Source organism: Zootoca vivipara, chromosome 14 (genome assembly GCF_963506605.1).
Source record: "Zootoca vivipara chromosome 14, rZooViv1.1, whole genome shotgun sequence".
Lineage (NCBI taxonomy): Eukaryota > Metazoa > Chordata > Lepidosauria > Squamata > Lacertidae > Zootoca > Zootoca vivipara.
In genome coordinates this window covers 6,990,993-7,008,668 of record NC_083289.1, presented here as the reverse complement: position 1 = coordinate 7,008,668, position 17,676 = coordinate 6,990,993, and the positions used below count along the sequence as shown (strand labels likewise).

The 17,676-nt window shown below is 47.4% G+C and overlaps 1 protein-coding gene across 1 annotated transcript; it reads right to left on the bottom strand.

The window, feature by feature from the left end:
• Positions 1 to 7,616: 7,616 nt before the first annotated feature.
• Positions 7,617 to 11,681, bottom strand: LOC132593187 (uncharacterized). The gene is made up of 8 exons (XM_060282733.1): positions 11,671 to 11,681; positions 9,664 to 9,743; positions 9,257 to 9,285; positions 8,739 to 8,818; positions 8,535 to 8,634; positions 8,356 to 8,439; positions 8,015 to 8,119; positions 7,617 to 7,730 (listed from the first exon to the last, which is right to left on the bottom strand). The coding sequence occupies exons 1-8, from the start codon at positions 11,679 to 11,681 to the stop codon at positions 7,617 to 7,619; spliced, it is 603 nt and encodes a 200-aa protein (XP_060138716.1).
• Between the last annotated feature and the right edge of the window lie 5,995 nt (positions 11,682 to 17,676).

Here is a 17,676-nt window from a genome sequence, read left to right as displayed (position 1 = left end):
TGTACAATTTAAAATATACCAAAAAAGTAACAGAACATCAATTGACTAAAGGTGTTCATTGGGCAATAACAAAAAAAAGTGCAAATCCTTTCCCACCCTACTAAAATTCAGATTTGAGGTCCCTCAGTAAAGAACAGGAATGTCTTTGGTGTCTAAAAGCTGCTGTTGCTGTTACTACAGCTATTTACCTACCCCTCCGCCCTAAGGCCCCAGGGCAGGTTACAGCAATTCAAGTTGTTAATAATGTTGTAAATAATAATGGTCACATTTATTAATAATGGTGTCTGGCACCTCTCTCTAAGAAACATTTCATAACTGGGAAGCCACCCCTGAAAAGGCCCGTTCTTGTGTTGCCACCCTCTGCCATGCCTAGCCCTGACCTGTTGACAGACACTGAGTCCTTGAAGTCCTTGAACCAGACACACGGACAGGCCAAGGCCCTTGTGGGTGGTCTGGCTGCTCTAGTTCGTGCATTGGTAAGTTCATCGCTGGATTAGTGCAATTCACTCTATGTGGAGTTGCCTTATATTCAGACACTGCCTGTAGGGACGGCTCACCTTTAATATATAACACATGTGTTGACAGCTCAGTGCTGGCTGCCAATACATTATCGAGCCAGATTTAAAGTGCTAGCTTTGACAGCAGAAGCCCTACATGGCTCGGAACCTAGATTCCTGAAAGACCACCTGCTCCCTTATATACCTGCCCTGACTTTGAGGTCATTGGGGGGGGGATGTCCTCATGGTGCCACAGTTCTCTGAGATATAATGCAATGGCACTCTCAGCAGTGGCAGCACCCTGATTCTGCAGTGCCCCCCTCCCAGATGATGCAAGCAGCACCAACGCTAATGGAGGTAAATACATGGCTATTCACCCAAGCATTTGGTTAAAGTAGTGCCCCTCACTTGACTGATGTAGTTATGCCATTAGTACACTGCTTGATTTTATACTAAATTGTGTTCGAATGAAATAATCGCTTTATTGTATTTCATTGTTTTCTCTTGCTCTGGTCTTGTGTGAACAATGAAGAGCAGGTAGTAATTATTTAAATAAATAAATACAAATAAATTCCTTTATATACCTTTTAATTTGCACTGGGAAACACAATTACGAAGGGGAAGGGAGTCACATTAAAATATATACTAAGCATTGAAGCCTCTAACAACATCAGACCTATGAACTGAAAACTTATTCAGCCCAAACAATTTTGTATTGCATTGCTTGAGTAATAAAAATGGGGGGGGGGGTTAGTGTGGATATAGTTTCTCACACTACAGTTTAGAGCAGGTTAGACAAGGAGAAATTGGCTCGACAGAGCAGCCAGTCTAAGGATAAATTTAGCCACCTCACCGATAAAGAGGGCCAAGCTTAATTTGGGTTCCCCTCCCTCTGTCTTTGGCAACCAGAGAAGAGAGCTGCTCTGAACTCAAGCCAGGAGAACTAAAAAGTACATTTGATAAGTGCAGACACACACACTCAGACAAGGAGAGAAACACAGCCTACTATTGTTATTATGCCTGCGCAAGAAAGCAACTCCATACTGACAGCTGTACAATCTATGAAACCAATTTGGTTGAGTTAGTAAAATATACTGAACGATCACCAACTTCGTCTTACTCTTTAGTCCTGCAGAGCTGGCTACAACCCATTTCCCTTTGGCACAGCCCCCACCCCCGCCTTCCGTTATCAGAAGGGATAACTTCAGAAGCAGCCCTAGGAATGTATGAGCATGAACTGCACCGGTGGTTTAGCAGTCTGCCTGAGGCAGAGCAATGCAATTCCAAAAGGGGGTGAGGTATCTCTGAATGAGTTAATTTTGCCGCTTATATCTCCATTACCAACATACGGTATATTATTTCAATATCAGTTTAGCCAGTATGGCAGGGGTGGGAACCAAGTGCTCTCCAGATATTGTTGGGTTACAACTACCGACATCCCATGACTGTTGGCCATGCTGGGCATAAACTTTCCCAGTCCCCATCCTTTATTATGAGAGGGCCTTCTCTGTGGTGGCCTCCAGGTTATGGAACTTCTTCCCCTTTGAGATGCATCCTTTTGTGTTTTCCATTGCCAGGTCAAGAGGCCTTTGGGGTGGATGAGTGACGTAAAAGCTTGCTGCCTTCCCCCTTTGCAGTGTCAAACCTGTGTGGTGTGATATTTAGGATGTTGGGTGAGGACCCTGGAGACCAGTGTTTCAAGCCCCTTCTCAGCCATGAAGCTCACTGGCTTAACCCGTCTCTCAGCCTAAGCTACTCACTGGGTTGTCATGAGGGTAAAATGCAGAGGGGGAGAGCCATCAACACCACCCTGAGCTCCTTGGAGAAAAGGTGGAATATAAGTGTAATAGTAGCAGCAAGCAGTGTTGCTGAAATCTTGAATTAGGGGTTTAACCTTTAATTGTTATTTAAATGGTTTTGTTGAACCTGCCCTGAGAGCTTGAACTGATGGGTAGGCTATTAATCCAAACAATAAATAAAATAATTTAACTAGATTGTAATTGGCAGAAATATTGCTGATGTTGTCCACTTGTTGACTACTATTTTCCATATTGTTTCCTTCCTCGTATGACAAAAGTGTCAAATAAATATACAATATATAAAGCTGCTGACTTTGGTTTGGATCTGCTGCCTCTGCAGTTAGAACGCTTTCTAGCTCAGCTACAGATCTAGCTGCTCACGGTATAGAGTGACTCTCTTGATTCCTTGCAGAACCTTCTGTCTGCCTTTAGGTCACCAGGGCCTGCCACACGGATATCTTCCAGGACTTTATATTGCCAAACACAACCTTCACTTTCCCCAGATGTTAGGTACCAACATAACCTTATTTTGAGCACAGGAAAAGTGTCATATAAATGTCATCAATAACATTCAAAATGTATTTCTGAAAACAGAAGCAGACATGCTGGTTCGTAAGAACAAAGCTGTGTTGGACCAAAATCCACAGCTGGGCAATACAAAAATGTTGTGAAATAGTTTAAAATTTGTCTCATTAGCATGTGAAATGGCAATCTGTGGACCAAATGGTGCTTTAATGCTGTTTACATTGGTTTCCTACCCTTCCTCCCTTGACCTAAGAGTTAGAGTAGGCTATCTCACTTTATCCTCATTATTCTCCCCCCTGGAGAAGACTAGGCTCAGGCAGTGACTGGCCCAACATCACTCCGTCAAGTGAGCCCAGGTTTCCCCAGCCAAGTTCAGCATGCTCACCACTACTGAACCTTGTTAATTGCAGCTGGCCCTAATAAATTGATGCTCTTTGGGGGTTCTAGATGAGCAGCACAACTTCCTGCTGGTTTTGGTTCCCTTTTGGGGGCCTAACTATGGGAGCTGTCGTGATTACCGTAGCTCCTGCACGTCAAACTTTACTAGTACGCCACTCTGGTGTGGGATATGGCAGCTTCCTAATGTGCCTGTTGTTAGCATGGTAACAAAAAACAGGGATTCTTATCCCAGCTCACCTTTTGTCTCACTACGGAAGTGAGGAAAGACTGTAGCTAAGTGGCAGAGCATCTATTTTCCACACAGAGTGCCCCAGGTTCAATCCCCGGGCTCTCCAGATAGGGCTGGGAAAAGATGCCTGCCTGAAACCCGGAAAGCCACTGCCAGTCAGTTTAGTAGGCAAAGCTCAGGATAAGGGTTCCTTACTGCATAGTCTTTGACAAGTAATTATTTCATAGAATGGTAGGATTGGAAGGGACCCCAAGGGTCATCTAGTCCAACACCTTGCAATGCAGGAATCTTTTGCCCACGGTGGAGCTCAAACCCACGACTCTGAGATTAAGAGTCTAGTACTCTGCTGACCGAGCTATCCCAAGCTCAGCCTCAGTTCTGTCTCCATAAAATGGGGGAAATAATAAACTATGCCACAGAAGGACACATTGTGCATGAAAATAAATGAGGTAAGCAAATGGTGTTTTACGCAATGACCCAGAGTTTTACATCTGAAGACAATTCCAGATTGTGTTCACCTGGAAACAGCTTCTCCCTTCTCTTCCTGCTTTAGCCTATCAGGTTCCCTGTGGCAGACTTGCAAAAGCAAAATAAGGAATGGGCCTCAGAAGAGAGCTGCTTTACAGTGCAATCCTATGCAGGTTTACTCGGGTGTAAGACTCACTTTGTTCCATGAGAGTTACTCCTATTAATTGTGTTTAGATTGTAGCCTTGGTTGTAATCCTGCAATCACCCAACACATCTCCCATCCCATATTTTTGAAATCATAAGGGAAATATTTGTTGTCCTCCAAAGCTCCTTGCAAATAAATGTCATAGTTGTTGCTGGTGATCCTCTATATCTCATTCCCCTCATTATTATGATGGGCTCATGTAAACATCAGATGGTGCTTTTGTTGTGCAGTGAAATTAGTGGACCCCATTCAGGCTTTGCCCCAGCTGTTCAACCTGTGCCCCTTCCAAATATACAAGTTTACATGTGCTTAATGTCCAGAACAATCCGCTGTCTCCATTATCAGGGGCATCAGAATATGTTTATTGTGAGGACTAAAGGCTTTGCAGCAATTTAAGTTGCCCAGTGAACAACATATTGCTAAATCTAGATAATAGAAATCCAGGAGAAATCTGTCTGGATTATAGCTGGGAGATTATGGGAAAGCTAAATTACTGTATATGTTTTGCTGGCAAACAAAAAACAAACATCGTCTGGGAAGATGGATGACTATGCAGAACACAGGAAAACCGGCTGCGGAGAGCTTTCTGTACTTAGGGTGGAGGGGCTGGGGAGGAAATCCCTCTCAATTTATCAAATGCTGTGGCCTGGTTTAATGCTGCTGTTTGTTTTGACGGTGCACTGTTGAGGAATCTGGGTTTAACTAGAGTCCTAGAAAGCAGAGAGGGCATTGTCTGAGGGTCATGCTGTAATTCATGTGCATCATTTTCTATTCAGTTTGCCGGCTGCTTTATTTTACTGATCCTTCAGATGTATATTTTTGTTCATTGGCTAAAGAACAAATTATACAATTGCTCCAATTATACAAAAACCACCACGTAAAACCACCAAATCCCTTTATTCAAATGCTAATTGTTTCTGGCCTTCTGAAGACATCCAGAAAGTGAACATGAAGTAACCTGGCAAAAAGCACCCTCAAGCCTTTCCCAAGGGCAAAACAAGCTGCATTGGCTATTTTGAAAGCACTGATTGTTTACATGAACACAGGAAGTATATTCAGGGCCTTTTCAGTTGTGGCTTTTCATCATCCAGTGACTCGGATGATGAGCTTGAGGGCATCCTGAGCAAGTTTGCAGATGACACCAAATTGGGAGGGGTGGCTAATACCCCAGAGGACAGGATCACACTTCAAAATGACCTTAACAGATTAGACAACTGGGCCAAAGCAAACAAGATGAATTTTAACAAGGAGAAATGTAAAGTACTACACTTGGGGGGGGGGGGAGGAAATGAAAGGCATAAATACAGGATGGGAGACACCTGTGATAGAACTGCCAGCTGAGGGCTCAGAATGCTTGCCTTCTCTCCATCTCTCTACCACCTCCATTCTGGTTAACATATTGAGTGTTTACGCTCTGTGTGCTCTGATATGCAGATCAAGAACAAGTTCTGCGAGGACCTGGACCAGGATGTCAGGAGCCTGCAAACACTTTCTCAGTAGTGGTGCCCGCCCTGTGGAATGCCCTCCCAGCAGATGTCAAAGATGTCAAAGAAATAAACAACTATCTGACATTCAGAAGACATCTGAAGGCAGCCCTGTTTAGGGAAGTTTTTAATGTTTGCAGTTTTATTCTGTTTTTGTGCTCTGCTGGGAGCTGCCCAGAGTGGCTGGGGAAACCCAACCAGATGGGTGGGGTATAATATATAAAATTATTATTACTATTACCATCATAGCTGGGATAACCGCAGAGGCCCCCTTGGTATCGGGAGCCTGAACAAGAACGGAGATGTCCTGGAGACATCTTAGATGTCAGGTCACTGGCACCAGCGGGACTGGATTGTCACCAGGCGATTGCACTGAACTGTGTTAATGCCACACAGAGCGACCACAGCACTGACTGCGACGTGGTCACTCCCTGGTGGCAAGCAAAGAGGACCTCTAGCCAATCTAAGGTTCTGCACTTTGGCAGGAAGAAGCAGCTGCACCAATATGAGATGAGGGACACCTGGTTTGCTGGTAGGAAAAAGGATCTAGGGATCTTAGTGGACCATAAGCTTAACATAAGTCAACCTGAAAGTGATGCAGCAGCAAAAAATGCTAATGCTATTTTAGGCTACAACAACAAAAGTGACAAGATGAATGGAATAAAATAGCACAAGGAAATTCAAAACAGTAACAATTTATTGTGCATTTATTCAAAATCCATTAAAAAAATATTTGTTTTTATTCCATGCTCTTCCAGTTCTCTTTCTTCTTTTCACCAATCGGTGAAATCCCGTCTCTGCCTTCAATCAGCTCGAGACCAAGACACGTGGAGTTACACAGGAGTAGATCATATAGCCTAAGGAATGGGAAAACCCAAAATTCTGTGAGATCTTTTGAGGCAAAATAATGTTAACAATTTTCAGATCTTTCTCTGTCCCCTGCCCTGCCTTGTCTTTTGCCAAAACAAAGGTGGCCACCCTGTGCTCAGACAGCAAGACCCCCCTCTCTCTCGGCCTCCCTGAGGTGGTCCAAAGGAAACAAGAGCCCCAGCTTGGCTGCAGGAGTTGCCAGAAGGAGGTCTACAAAATGCCATCCAACCATCTTAGGGACTCCACTCTGCATCTGTGGAGGGTTTACTCTGGAGCCTTTCCTTCTCCTGAAGCCATCCCATGAGGCAGCAGAGGTTTAGAATCAGAGTTCTCCTCCATGGGCTCCCTTCCAGGGGGGGTGAGCCCCATTACGCCCTCACTTCCCTCTACAGCACACGCACAAACAGCTTCCTCTGGATCTCATCCGCGCAATCTGCCGGAGCCTGTCTTCTGACACAGGGGAAAGTCCCTCACTCACTGAGGGTTTAAGATCCATTGGCTAACCTCCCCTGGTCCCCTGGCCTCTTCTCCCTCTGACTGCTCATCCTTGTGCCCCCACCTTTTCCTGGGCTCTGAGACGTCTTCCCTTCCTGGTTCTCCAACTGCTTCCTCCCACCATTCCTCTGTGTGAAACCAGTCCATGACACTGTTCCACCCCTTGGCCTCTGTCCCCAGAAGGCAGCTTCCCCCTACCTGATCTGGTCCCACAGCCACTGCTTCCCTTCTGCCCCCATGAAAATATGGGAAAGGAGGTCCTGCCGCCATCATTCTGTCACCTGCAAGAGAAAAAAGGTAAGCCGGATGCCAGGAGTGCCTGCTTCTCTCACAGATGAAACAGGGCATCTCCAACTACAGGTGGGCTTTTGAGAAAGTCTTACCTGCTGAATGCATTTGGATGTTGGCCTCTTTCTGGTGTCCGCACTACCTATAAATCTTCAATTATAATATCATCTGGATGGAAGAGAATGAGAATGAAAATGAAAATGAGATTTTCAAACAGGCCTTTCCCCCCCATCCTTCAGTCAAAGGTCCCAGGTTGGAAATGTAGCTGGAGTCAGTCCAGACACTGTCCTCCCAGGCCAGGTGGGAAAGGCCTGCCAGGCAGGAAGCAGGTCCTGCCAGACTCCCAGCAAGAAGACCTCAGAAGTGGGTCTTGGGCAAATAAGAGACAAGGTAGTTTGCTGTCTCCATAGTGTGGGGCTCACCTTCCGGCTTCAGGTGGAAGCAGGCCAGGTCCGGCCGAACTACCGTCATCTGCAGAGGAAAGAAAAATTGGGGTCAGATGGCAGCAAGAGAGCACAGAAGCAGTGCCAAGCCAGGAAGGACGGGTCTCCCTCTGTCTTGGGCCCAATCCCTTGTTCCAGAGGACCTCCCTGGGCCCTGCAGCCTCCTGGGCAGAGGTGGAAGGGCAGCCTCTGGCCTCACCCTGGCCCCCAGGGACACACATCGCATCATCTGTGTTAAAGGTCACTCAGGGATGTGCTCTTGGAGGGATGGAAGCAAACACAGGAAGGAATAGAAGAAGGCGAGCTACTTACTCGGAGGCGAGGAAATTTCCGGGCAACGGCCAGCAGCAACGATATGCTGCTGGCCGCTAGTTTTTGAGCCTCCCCACTTTCCCCCAGGGCGTATCCTCGCAGGTCCTGCAGGAGGAAAGAGCGTCTCAGAGTCAGGGGCCAGTCTGGGCCAAAGCGGCCCTCACTGCCCCCACCACAGAGTCCCTGGCACTTCTGGACCATGAGGGTTTGCCAACATTGGTCTTGGACCAAATTGAGGGCCAAACAGGCTCTGTGCCCCAGAAATGGGGCAGTCCGTTGGGTAAGGGATGGGGGGGGGGCAGGCAACCCTAAAACCACCCTGATGCCATCGGGACACTTACACTTAAAAGTTGCAGGAGGGTGCCCGGATTGGGGGCTTCCATAAGGAGACTTCCAAGGAGGAGACGGAAGTGGCGCTTCAGCTCCTGCGGGAAAAGAGAGAAGAGAGTTTGAATGTTGATGAAATATGATGATGAAGAAGAAAGAGCCATGCAAAGGGAATTCAGGACAAAGGACATACCTCTCTTTCCTCCTCCTTTTCTGGGCCCTGAAGAACTGCCTCCATGGTCCTATGGAGGATCGCACTGATCATATCGCAGCTGAATTTGGGCCTCATGGTACTGCAGAGATGAAAGGGAGAGGGTTAGATGCTTCCTCCTCCGAGTCTCCCCTGGAGTTCTGCCCCCCCACCCCCACAACCCCGTCCATCACAGACCCCACTCACGTTAGCTGGAGGAGGGCCTCCAAGGCAAGGGCCAGGGTCAGGGGGCGATCCCTGAAGTGCTCCAAGGGCCTCAAGATGTCCTGGAAGAGAACAGAGGAGGAAAATCAGCTCTTTCCGGGGCCTCCAGAGGACAGCTCCGACCCCCAACACCAGGCTTGGCTTTCCAGGGGACCCTAAGCCGGCAGGGTCCTCCACTTTGCAGATTCACAACCCCTTCCCTAAAGCCCCTCCTTCCCCCCACCTCCCCGCGGGGGTCCCTCACACCACCCCTCACTCACCAGAATGGCTTTGGCCGTCTCCTGCTTGGAGCACTTCAGGGTTCGCAGCCCCCTGAGCTCAGCTGCCTGGCAACTCTGGATGACCCTGAGGATGTATAATTGCTCATCCTCGAGCAGCTGAAATGCAAAAGTCAGGCTGTCAGTTCCTTGTGAGGGAAGGGCTTCTCTGCATCTGAGAGTGCAGAGTGGGGGGCAGGTCTGAAGGATCCAGTCCCTGTTCTTGTTTTCTGCAATACTCACCCCTGGGGAAGGGATGTGGAACCGCAGAACTGCAAAAAGAAGGACATTTGAACAGGTGAGTCCGTCCCTGAGCCCCTGGCAAGCCTATTCCAAGAGATTTCTCCTGGATTCCAAGTCCTACTGCAGAGGTGGGACGCCCCAGGGCTCGGTGGCAAATTCTGGCCTCCTTTCCCCAGGGAAGGTACCACTCCCGCTGACAATTGTCCCCCAGCCCAGTCCTCCAGCCCAGCCCCCTGCTTCATTCATTAGACTCCACAAAATGGGTTGGCCTCTGGGGGGAGGCGGTTCCAGCCCAATGGACCTTGGGTCGGATTCAGCCATCTGGCTCTTTCCATCTTTTGACTAGCCCCCCCCCCAATGCTGATTCCTGCCCTCCGCTGTCCAAGAAAGGAGGGCCACTTGCTCACCTGGTGCCACGGGCTGCTCTGGGCTTTGCTGGGGGGCCACCCTGTGGCAGCGCCTGAACAGGCGCCTTAAGCACCTGATCCTAGAAGAGATGAGCGGAGAGAGAGACTCAGATGTGGCAGCCTCAATTCTTGGGGGGGGGAAGTGTTTGTGTGTGAAGAGGGGTGTCTGGAGAAGACAGGGAACCACCACCAAATGGGCAGAACAGAAATACGTATGTGGAGAGGGGAGAGCTTTGGGTCATTCATTAACATTGTTACCGGAATTCATGGAAGGTGGGGTTCCCCCTCCAGCAGGCGCCACATCCCCCTCCAACTGTAGCTCAAATCAACACCTTCACTTCTGCAAATGTCTCCACAAAACACATCATCCTGACACAGTCCTTTCCTTTTTCCATTCCAAAGGCGCTCAACCAATCTGCTCAGACTATCCAAGTAACTGTCCAATAGCAACCAAGGAGTGCCGCTAAACAGCGCCCCCCAGCACAAAGCACACAGGCACTGCAACTGCCGACCAGCAGTGGCCTCTGCTCTACAAATAGGAATTTCCACTGGGAAAAGGGAAAAGTCAGAACCAGCCATGAAAACCATTCTTGGTCCATTGAAACTAGTCTTTTGCGTTTCATTCTAGGCTCTTGTACTACCAATCCAGCTGTAGGCTTCTGAAACATGAACCACTTATAAACGCCATCTCCAATGCCTTGAAAGATTCCATCAATGGTGTCTCTGAAAAATGTGACATATCTCTTGGGAAGGCAGGCAAACCAATACCAGTGTCCTGGAAGAAGCAAAGATCCCCAGTATTGAAGCAATGTTTCTTCAACACCAACTTTGGACTGGTCATGTGGTTCAGATGTCTGATTATCATCTTCCCAACCAACTACTCTATTCCAAACTTAAAAATGGAAAGCGTAATGCTGGTGGCCAAGAAAAGAGGTTCAAAGACACTCTCAAGGCCAATCTAAAAAATGTTGCATAAACACCAATGGCTGGGAAACACTGGCCTGCGAGCGCTCCAGTAGGAGAACAGCTTTTACCAAAGGTGTTATGGGCTTTGAAGACGCGTGAACTCAGGATGCAAGGGAGAAACGAGCGAAGAGGAAGGCACGCTTTGCAAACCCTCACCATGATCAACTCCCGCCCAGAAAACTATGTCCCCACTGTGGAAGGACATGTGGATCCAGAATTGGCCTCCACAGTCACTTACAGACTCATGGTTCAAACTCACTTTTCATGGAAGTCAATCTTATCCGGCTATGAGTGATAGAAGAAGAGAAGGAGAAGAAGGAGAAGATAATATCTGGTCGTAGCACTTGGCTACTCTTGCAGTGGGAAAACCTTCAAATATTCATATAAAAGCAATCACACATCGGATTGACACTGTTCCAATGCTGTTCTGCTCAGAAGGAAGATGGCTACCAGAGGAGGCACTTGGGATATGGCTAGGAGCAGCCACCATCCCTGAAGCATGAGACCACGTACACAGCAACCCTTCTGCCTGGGTGATAATCACTGCCCTCCTGGTCTCTGAGTGCCAGACAGGTAGCCATCTCAAGGACAAGAGTGGATCCAACCTCCATGGAATGGGGACTTGGCCAGGACAATAGGGGGTAATCAACTTGGCTAGGAAACAGGAACATATCTATATCTATCTATCTATCTGTCTATCTATCTATCTATCTATCTGCCTTTGTTTTACTTAATGGGTGTAAGGTGGAGGTCAAGGGAGGGACAGGGACAAACCTGATACTCAGGTTTCCGCCAGAAAAACCTCCCAGTTTGGGACACAAATGTGATGTATGTAGGACATTTTATTAAAAGGCGTTGTGGGTAAAATGGGTTTCTTTCTGCTTCTTCCATGTGGTAGTTGGAAGTCCTGTTGCAACAATTCATTGAATAAAGAACAGGCCTCACCAGAGAGCCAAGGCTGTGCTGGGGACCCCACGACTCACCCCCCACCCCCACCCCCCCACCCCGGAGATGAAGAGAAAGGGAAGGAATGCTACTTACAGCCTGCCCATTTCGTCCACAAAAAGATCCCACCCTCTTCTCTAAAGTAACTAACTATCTAAAATGCACACCCAAGCCTAAATCTGACCCCAACCCCAACCCCTGCCCTAAGTCTACACCTAACCCCCGCCTTAACCCTACACTTAACCCTAACTACTCTATGTATAAAATATATACAAACTATGCACAGGTGTGCACAAAAAACAAAGAACAAAAATAATATAAAGTACAAAAAATAAAATAAAATAAATAAAAGTGCCAAAACAATAAAAGAAAAGAAAAATAAATCAAATCAAATAAATTAAAGTAATAAATCAAATCAAAATCAAAATAAGAAACTGGAAAAATAACCTCCTCTCCTCTCCTCATCACCACCAACCACCACCAACCGCCACTAACTCCTCTCTCTCTCCTCGCCTCACTACAAACCCACAATGGCTGCCTGCAAGTCAGTGGCTTTTAAAGGAGAAGCAAGAAAAGTCACAAAGGAGGGCGGGTCCTTGTCACCGTGGAAACCCTCCCCCCAGGACTTGGCCCCACCTGGCCCCTCCTGAGTGGTGATGCTCCTTTGTCAGAACTCGGAGGCACCTGCTGTTCCGTCTGGAGCTGGGCTGGGAATCCCCCCCCCAAATCCTGGAGAGCTGCTGCCAGTCAGTGCAGGCTAGTTGAAGAAAGATATTGAGCAGCTGGAAAGTGAGCAGAGGAGGGTGACCAGGATGATGAAGGGCCTGGAAACCAAGCCTTATGAGGAACGGTTGAGGCAGTTAGAAGCCAAGCCTGATCCATATTATAGATAACATTAAACAGAAGTGTGTGCTGACGAGGTTCAAACCTGCGAGTTTCTGCATGCAAAAGATGCTCTACCACCGAAACATGGTCTGTCATAGTATATGAAGATGGGAAATCTCACTTTGAAAAAATGGCTATTGTGGCTACAATTTTTCTCCCCTGGGTTGTGTGAATCACAGGAGTTGCTTCTAGGACCCTGCAGATCATGGACCATCCTGGCACCAGTCAGCAGCACGCACATTATCCACACAGTACATTTGTACATGGATGCTTCTCATAAGCATGCAAGAAAATGCAATGGCTGGACTGTATCATAAAGACCTGCTTTGCAAGGTTATATCAAAGGTCCATAGAGTTCAGCATTCAGTCTCTATCAGTTGCCATCCACACATCACGGGAAAGAAGCCCACGGGCAGGATGTCAGGCCATTTGGTTTGCCCTTGGCATCCAGCAATCAAAAAGCCATTAACACCAGGTGCGTACCCAGCATCAAAACTAGGGGGGGGGGGCAAGAGAGGGGAAGAGAGAGGGAAGGAAGGAGGGAGGGAGGGAAGAGAGAAGGAAGGAAGGAAGGAAGGAGAGAGAAGGAAGGATGGAGGGAGGGAGGGAGGGTGAGAGAGAGAAGGGAGGGAGGGAGAGAAAGAGAGAAAAAAGGAAGAAAGAAAGAAAGAAAGAAAGGGGGGAAGGATGGAGCTCCCGTCCGCCGCCCCCCCCAGCTCAGGCTGCTCTTCCTCCCCCTCCCACATTCCTGTCGCTGTCTGCAGCCGCGGAGGGGGAAGAAGCAGCCTCCCTTTTCAACTCCCTTCCTGTCGCTGTCTGCAGCCGCAGAGGGGGCGGAAACAGCCCAAATTCCATAACCCACAGCGACTTTCCCCCTTCAGTTTTCGGAGGGGAAAAGTACGGGTTATGGTCCATAAAATATGGATTTTTTTGTTTTTTGTTTTGCTTCGGGGGGGGAGCTGCCCCCCTGCCCCTCGCTGGGTACGCCCATGATTAACACTAATAGTGGAGTTTCCATCTAGCTTGGAATGGCTACTGTCCATTAACAGATCCATCTCCCATAAATTCTATCTTCTGTAAATTAGCAGGTCTGCCTTGTGCTCCAGGTGGAAATATTATTTTTTTCTGGTTGCTGGGTCCAGGCGGGGGGCAGGGGCAGGGGCGAGACAGATAGATTGATGGGACACTAACTCTGCAAAAGGATGACTTCATCAAGTTACAATGGATTGGGTACACTGCAAGTTTTTAAGAACTCTAAAAACAGGCCACAATAAGAATCAATTATTCTGTTTCCACAAGAACATGTTGGCATAACAAAAGACTGGAAAGTGGTTTGGAGGATGTGTGTCAGTGTCAAATCTTTTGAGCTGTAATAATCAGAACAAAAGTGACCAAACTCCTGAGATTAAAGGATTATGCCCTGTGGAAGACTTGTGGTATTGTCAAGGAAATGCGTGCTGCTGGTGAACCACTTACCTTTTTTTCAGTGCTGATGAGGTTTAATAACATTTAAGGTCCTTCTCTTCCCCCCTGCTAGACACAAAGCTGTTGTAATCGGAGAATATTACCAGGGAAAACCTCTCTGGCAGAGGATTCTGTATGGCTAAACTGCCGAGCCAAGGGCATTGTTCGGATTAGGGTGGAAATGGTGATGCCAGTGTAACTCCTTAAGCAAAAAATCAAAACGAAGGAAAACGAAGTATTCACAGCTTCAGGATGTCACAGAAAGGACTGCTGCAAAGGCAGCCATTAAAACCACCAAGAAACCATTTATTCTTCCAGAGAGGGAACTCTGCTTGGCTGGGCATGTGTAGACACATCGGCTGATATTGAAAGTGCCATACAAAGGATTCAACACTGTATTATTTGTGGAGCTGTATAGCTTACACATCAATCCTGTGTATCTGAAGAAGTGTGCATGCACACGAAAGCTCATACCAAAATATAAACTTAGTTGGTCTTTAAGGTGCTACTGAAGGAATTTTTTTATTTTACATCAATCCTAATCATGTTTATTATATTTATGTTTCATGAGCACCCTTGCCTGGAAATATGCTTCAAACAGTTAACATATTCCTAGGCCTGGGCTGCTGGGGGATTTTTATTATGCATCCATATTGTTATCCAGACACCTGCCTGCCTATCTCTGACAAAGCCTCTCCAGCCACACCAATGTCACACAATATGTGCTTGAGTTGCTGTATTTTAGACCCAGAAACCTGTTTATGTCCACCACAGCAGCCCTTTCTCTTTCTTCCTCCTCCTTAGAAGAAGAAAATGCAAGAGGTCACAAGTGGTCACAAAGAAGAGGCATAGCTCAGTGGCAGAGCAGCTGCTTTGCATGCAGAAGGTCCCATGTTCAATCCCTGGCATGACATATCCAGGCAGGGCTGGGGCAGGATCCCTACCTGAAATTCTGAAGAGCCACTTCAACAAAACTGAGATTGAACAGGACCAATGGTCTGACTCAGTGTAATTCTTTGTGTGAGAATGTTGACACCCACATCAGGACCAAGATTTAATTGTGTTTCCAGGTAGCGACAGGTCTAGCTACTGGTTGCGATATTAAAGTGAAGACTGTTGTCTCTGTTAATAATGGATGCATCACAATGTAGCTTCCAGGCAGAAAGTTTTGTTGCCCCAGGACTACAGAAACCAGGGCACTTGTTCCTCTGGCTCATGAGAAAGGCCAAAAGGCTCCCAGGTACTTTGCTCCTGCCCCCAGGGCAAGAGAAGACCAGGCCAGCTGGGGACTATGGCTAAACTCTTCCCAGTCTACTTTAAGTAGGCTAGACCTTTTGTTTTCTTCTCCCTTTGGTTAAAACAATGGGCTGGTTTTTGAATTGTCACTGCCCTCTGTTGAAAATTGTGGTTTTTGTTTTATGGTTTTATGTGGAATCTTGGTAAGGTCTAGCTACAAAGTGCTTAATACTGTTGCTTTATGCTGCCATGTTTAAACATTTTTAGAAACTGGTTTTTATTTTTAAATGTTTTATGGCACTGGTTGTAACTGGCTTGGGAAAACCTCTTTTGTTTTGAAAAGCAGCATAAAATTCTCAAGCAGATAAAACAATGACTCTAAACGCAGCAGACAGCTAAGCCTCTTTTCTTCTCTCCACTTTGACCTGGCTGCACTTTCACGCTCCTCTCTCTCCTCTACCTTTTCCCTCCCCCTTTTTTCTGTCTCTTTGTTGTTGATGCTATTCTGTTTTTTTGGTCTGTAAGCTGGAAGACAGGGCTCACTTCTTCCTTTGAGTGTGTTATTGACTGATGTGAGCTGCTTTTGGAGACAGTTAACAGCAAAGCAGGTTTGAAATTCATGTTTCGTATCTGAGGAGAACTCAATACAGTGCAACTCGTCGTCTGTGTGCTGCTGTGGACTCAAGGCTATGAGCACAGCAAAGGCATAGGCCTGTGCAGTATGAATGACATGGCCACATGTGCACCCATACCCCACAATTGAGGAATATCTAGTCTTCTCAGTTGTGTAGTTGTGTAGTGCTTCCTTGCTCTGGCAAGTGAATGGAGTGAGGTTTTCAAGTTTTACTGTTCTTTGTAGCTTGAGCAGGTAGTGGAAGTTAGAAAGGGAGGCCTCCTTTCTATTCCATGACTGCCAGCTACTGGTTCCAAGGAATTCAGTATTGTGCTTTGTACTGCTGCTCTTTGGTGCACATTAATAACACCTGCATTTTAAACCTCTCCTTGGGGGCTGTCACAGTCAGCTCCTGCTCTTTTACCTTTACCAGGGCACCCATGCTTTATTTCACCTGGGTCAAAGACCCAGTTTGTAACCCCCATGTGCATTTGCGTCGTCTTCTTCTTTGGTGATCACTCGTAGCTGAGTAAGATTGTCTTCCATGAACACGGTTTTAACAATGGGTCCGTAAGTGACTGTAGAGGCCAATTCTGGATCCACACGTCCTTCCACAGTGGGGACATTGGTTTCCAGGCGGGAGTTGATCACGGTGTGGATTTGCCAAGCGTGCCTTCCTCTAGCACGTTTCTCCCTTGCGTCCTGAGATCGAGTTTCTTCAAAGCCCATGACACCTTTGGTAAAGGCTGTTCTCCAACTGGAGCGCTCGCAGGCCAGTGTTTCCCAGTTGTCAGTGTTTATACTACTGTACATTTTTAAAGATTTGCCTTGAGACAGTCTTTAAACCTCTTTTGTTGACCACCAGCATTATACTTTCCATTTTTAAGTTCGGAATAGAGTAGTTGCTTTGGAAGATGATCATCAGGCATCTGCACAACATGACCAGTCCAACGAAGTAGATGTTGAATAACCATTGCTTCAACACTGGAGATCTTTGCTTCTTCCAGTACACTGATATTAGTTCGCCTGTCTTCCCAAGTGATGTGTAAAATTTTTCAGAGACACCGTTGATGGAATCTTTCGAGGAGTTGGAAATGGCGTTTATAAGTAGTCCATGTTTCACAAACATATAGTGAGGTTGGTAGTACAATAGCTTTGTAAACAAGCATTTTGGTTTCCCTGCGAATGTCCCGGTCCTCAAACACTCTGCACTTCAATCGGGAGAAAGCTGCACTTGCAGAGCTCAGGCGATGCTGGATTGGCATCAATGTTGGCCCTTGTGGAAAGGTAACTGCCTAGGTAGGTAGAAGTGATCAACATTTTCCAATGTTACACCACTGAGTTGATTTGTGGCGCTGCAGAGGGGTTATTTTGTACTTGTTGTTGCAGCACTTTGGTTTTTTGGATGTTGAGTGATAGGCCAAGCTTTTCGTAAGCTTCTGCAAAGATATTTAGGATGGTTTGGAGGTCATCCTCCGAGCGTGCGCACACTACGTTGTGCATTTGCGTACACACACACACACACAGGCTAGGAGCCTCAATGGCACCCCTCTGGAGGCTTCACCTGTAGCAAAAACCCTGGCTAGCCTCCCCCCCCACATAGCTTCGGCTCTGACTGGGGGGGGAACACAAGCCAAGGTCCCTGCCCCAAAGGGGTCACTGAAGCTGGTGTTCACCAAATGAGGAATCCAGTGCACCCCCACAGAAAAGGGGAGCTATGCAGTAAACGCAATGAACAAACACACCCCCGCCGACCCAAACACCTGGGAGAGGAGGGAGAGGACGAGGAGGTTGGCGCGGGGCGGGATTCTGCGCGGGGCCGGAGGAGGAGGACGGAGGGCCGCCCTCACGCGCGCCGTTGCCTAGCGAGGGCGAAGCGCCGCCGGAGCCGCCTCCTCCTCCTC

Coding starts and splice junctions, on each gene's coding strand:
- LOC132593187 (XM_060282733.1), bottom strand. Junction 8,440..8,534: donor AAAAGGAGGAGGAAAGAGAG/GTATGTCCTTTG, acceptor CTTTTCCCGCAG/GAGCTGAAGCGCCACTTCCG. Junction 8,120..8,355: donor CCCTCCTGCAACTTTTAAGT/GTAAGTGTCCCG, acceptor TTCCTCCTGCAG/GACCTGCGAGGATACGCCCT.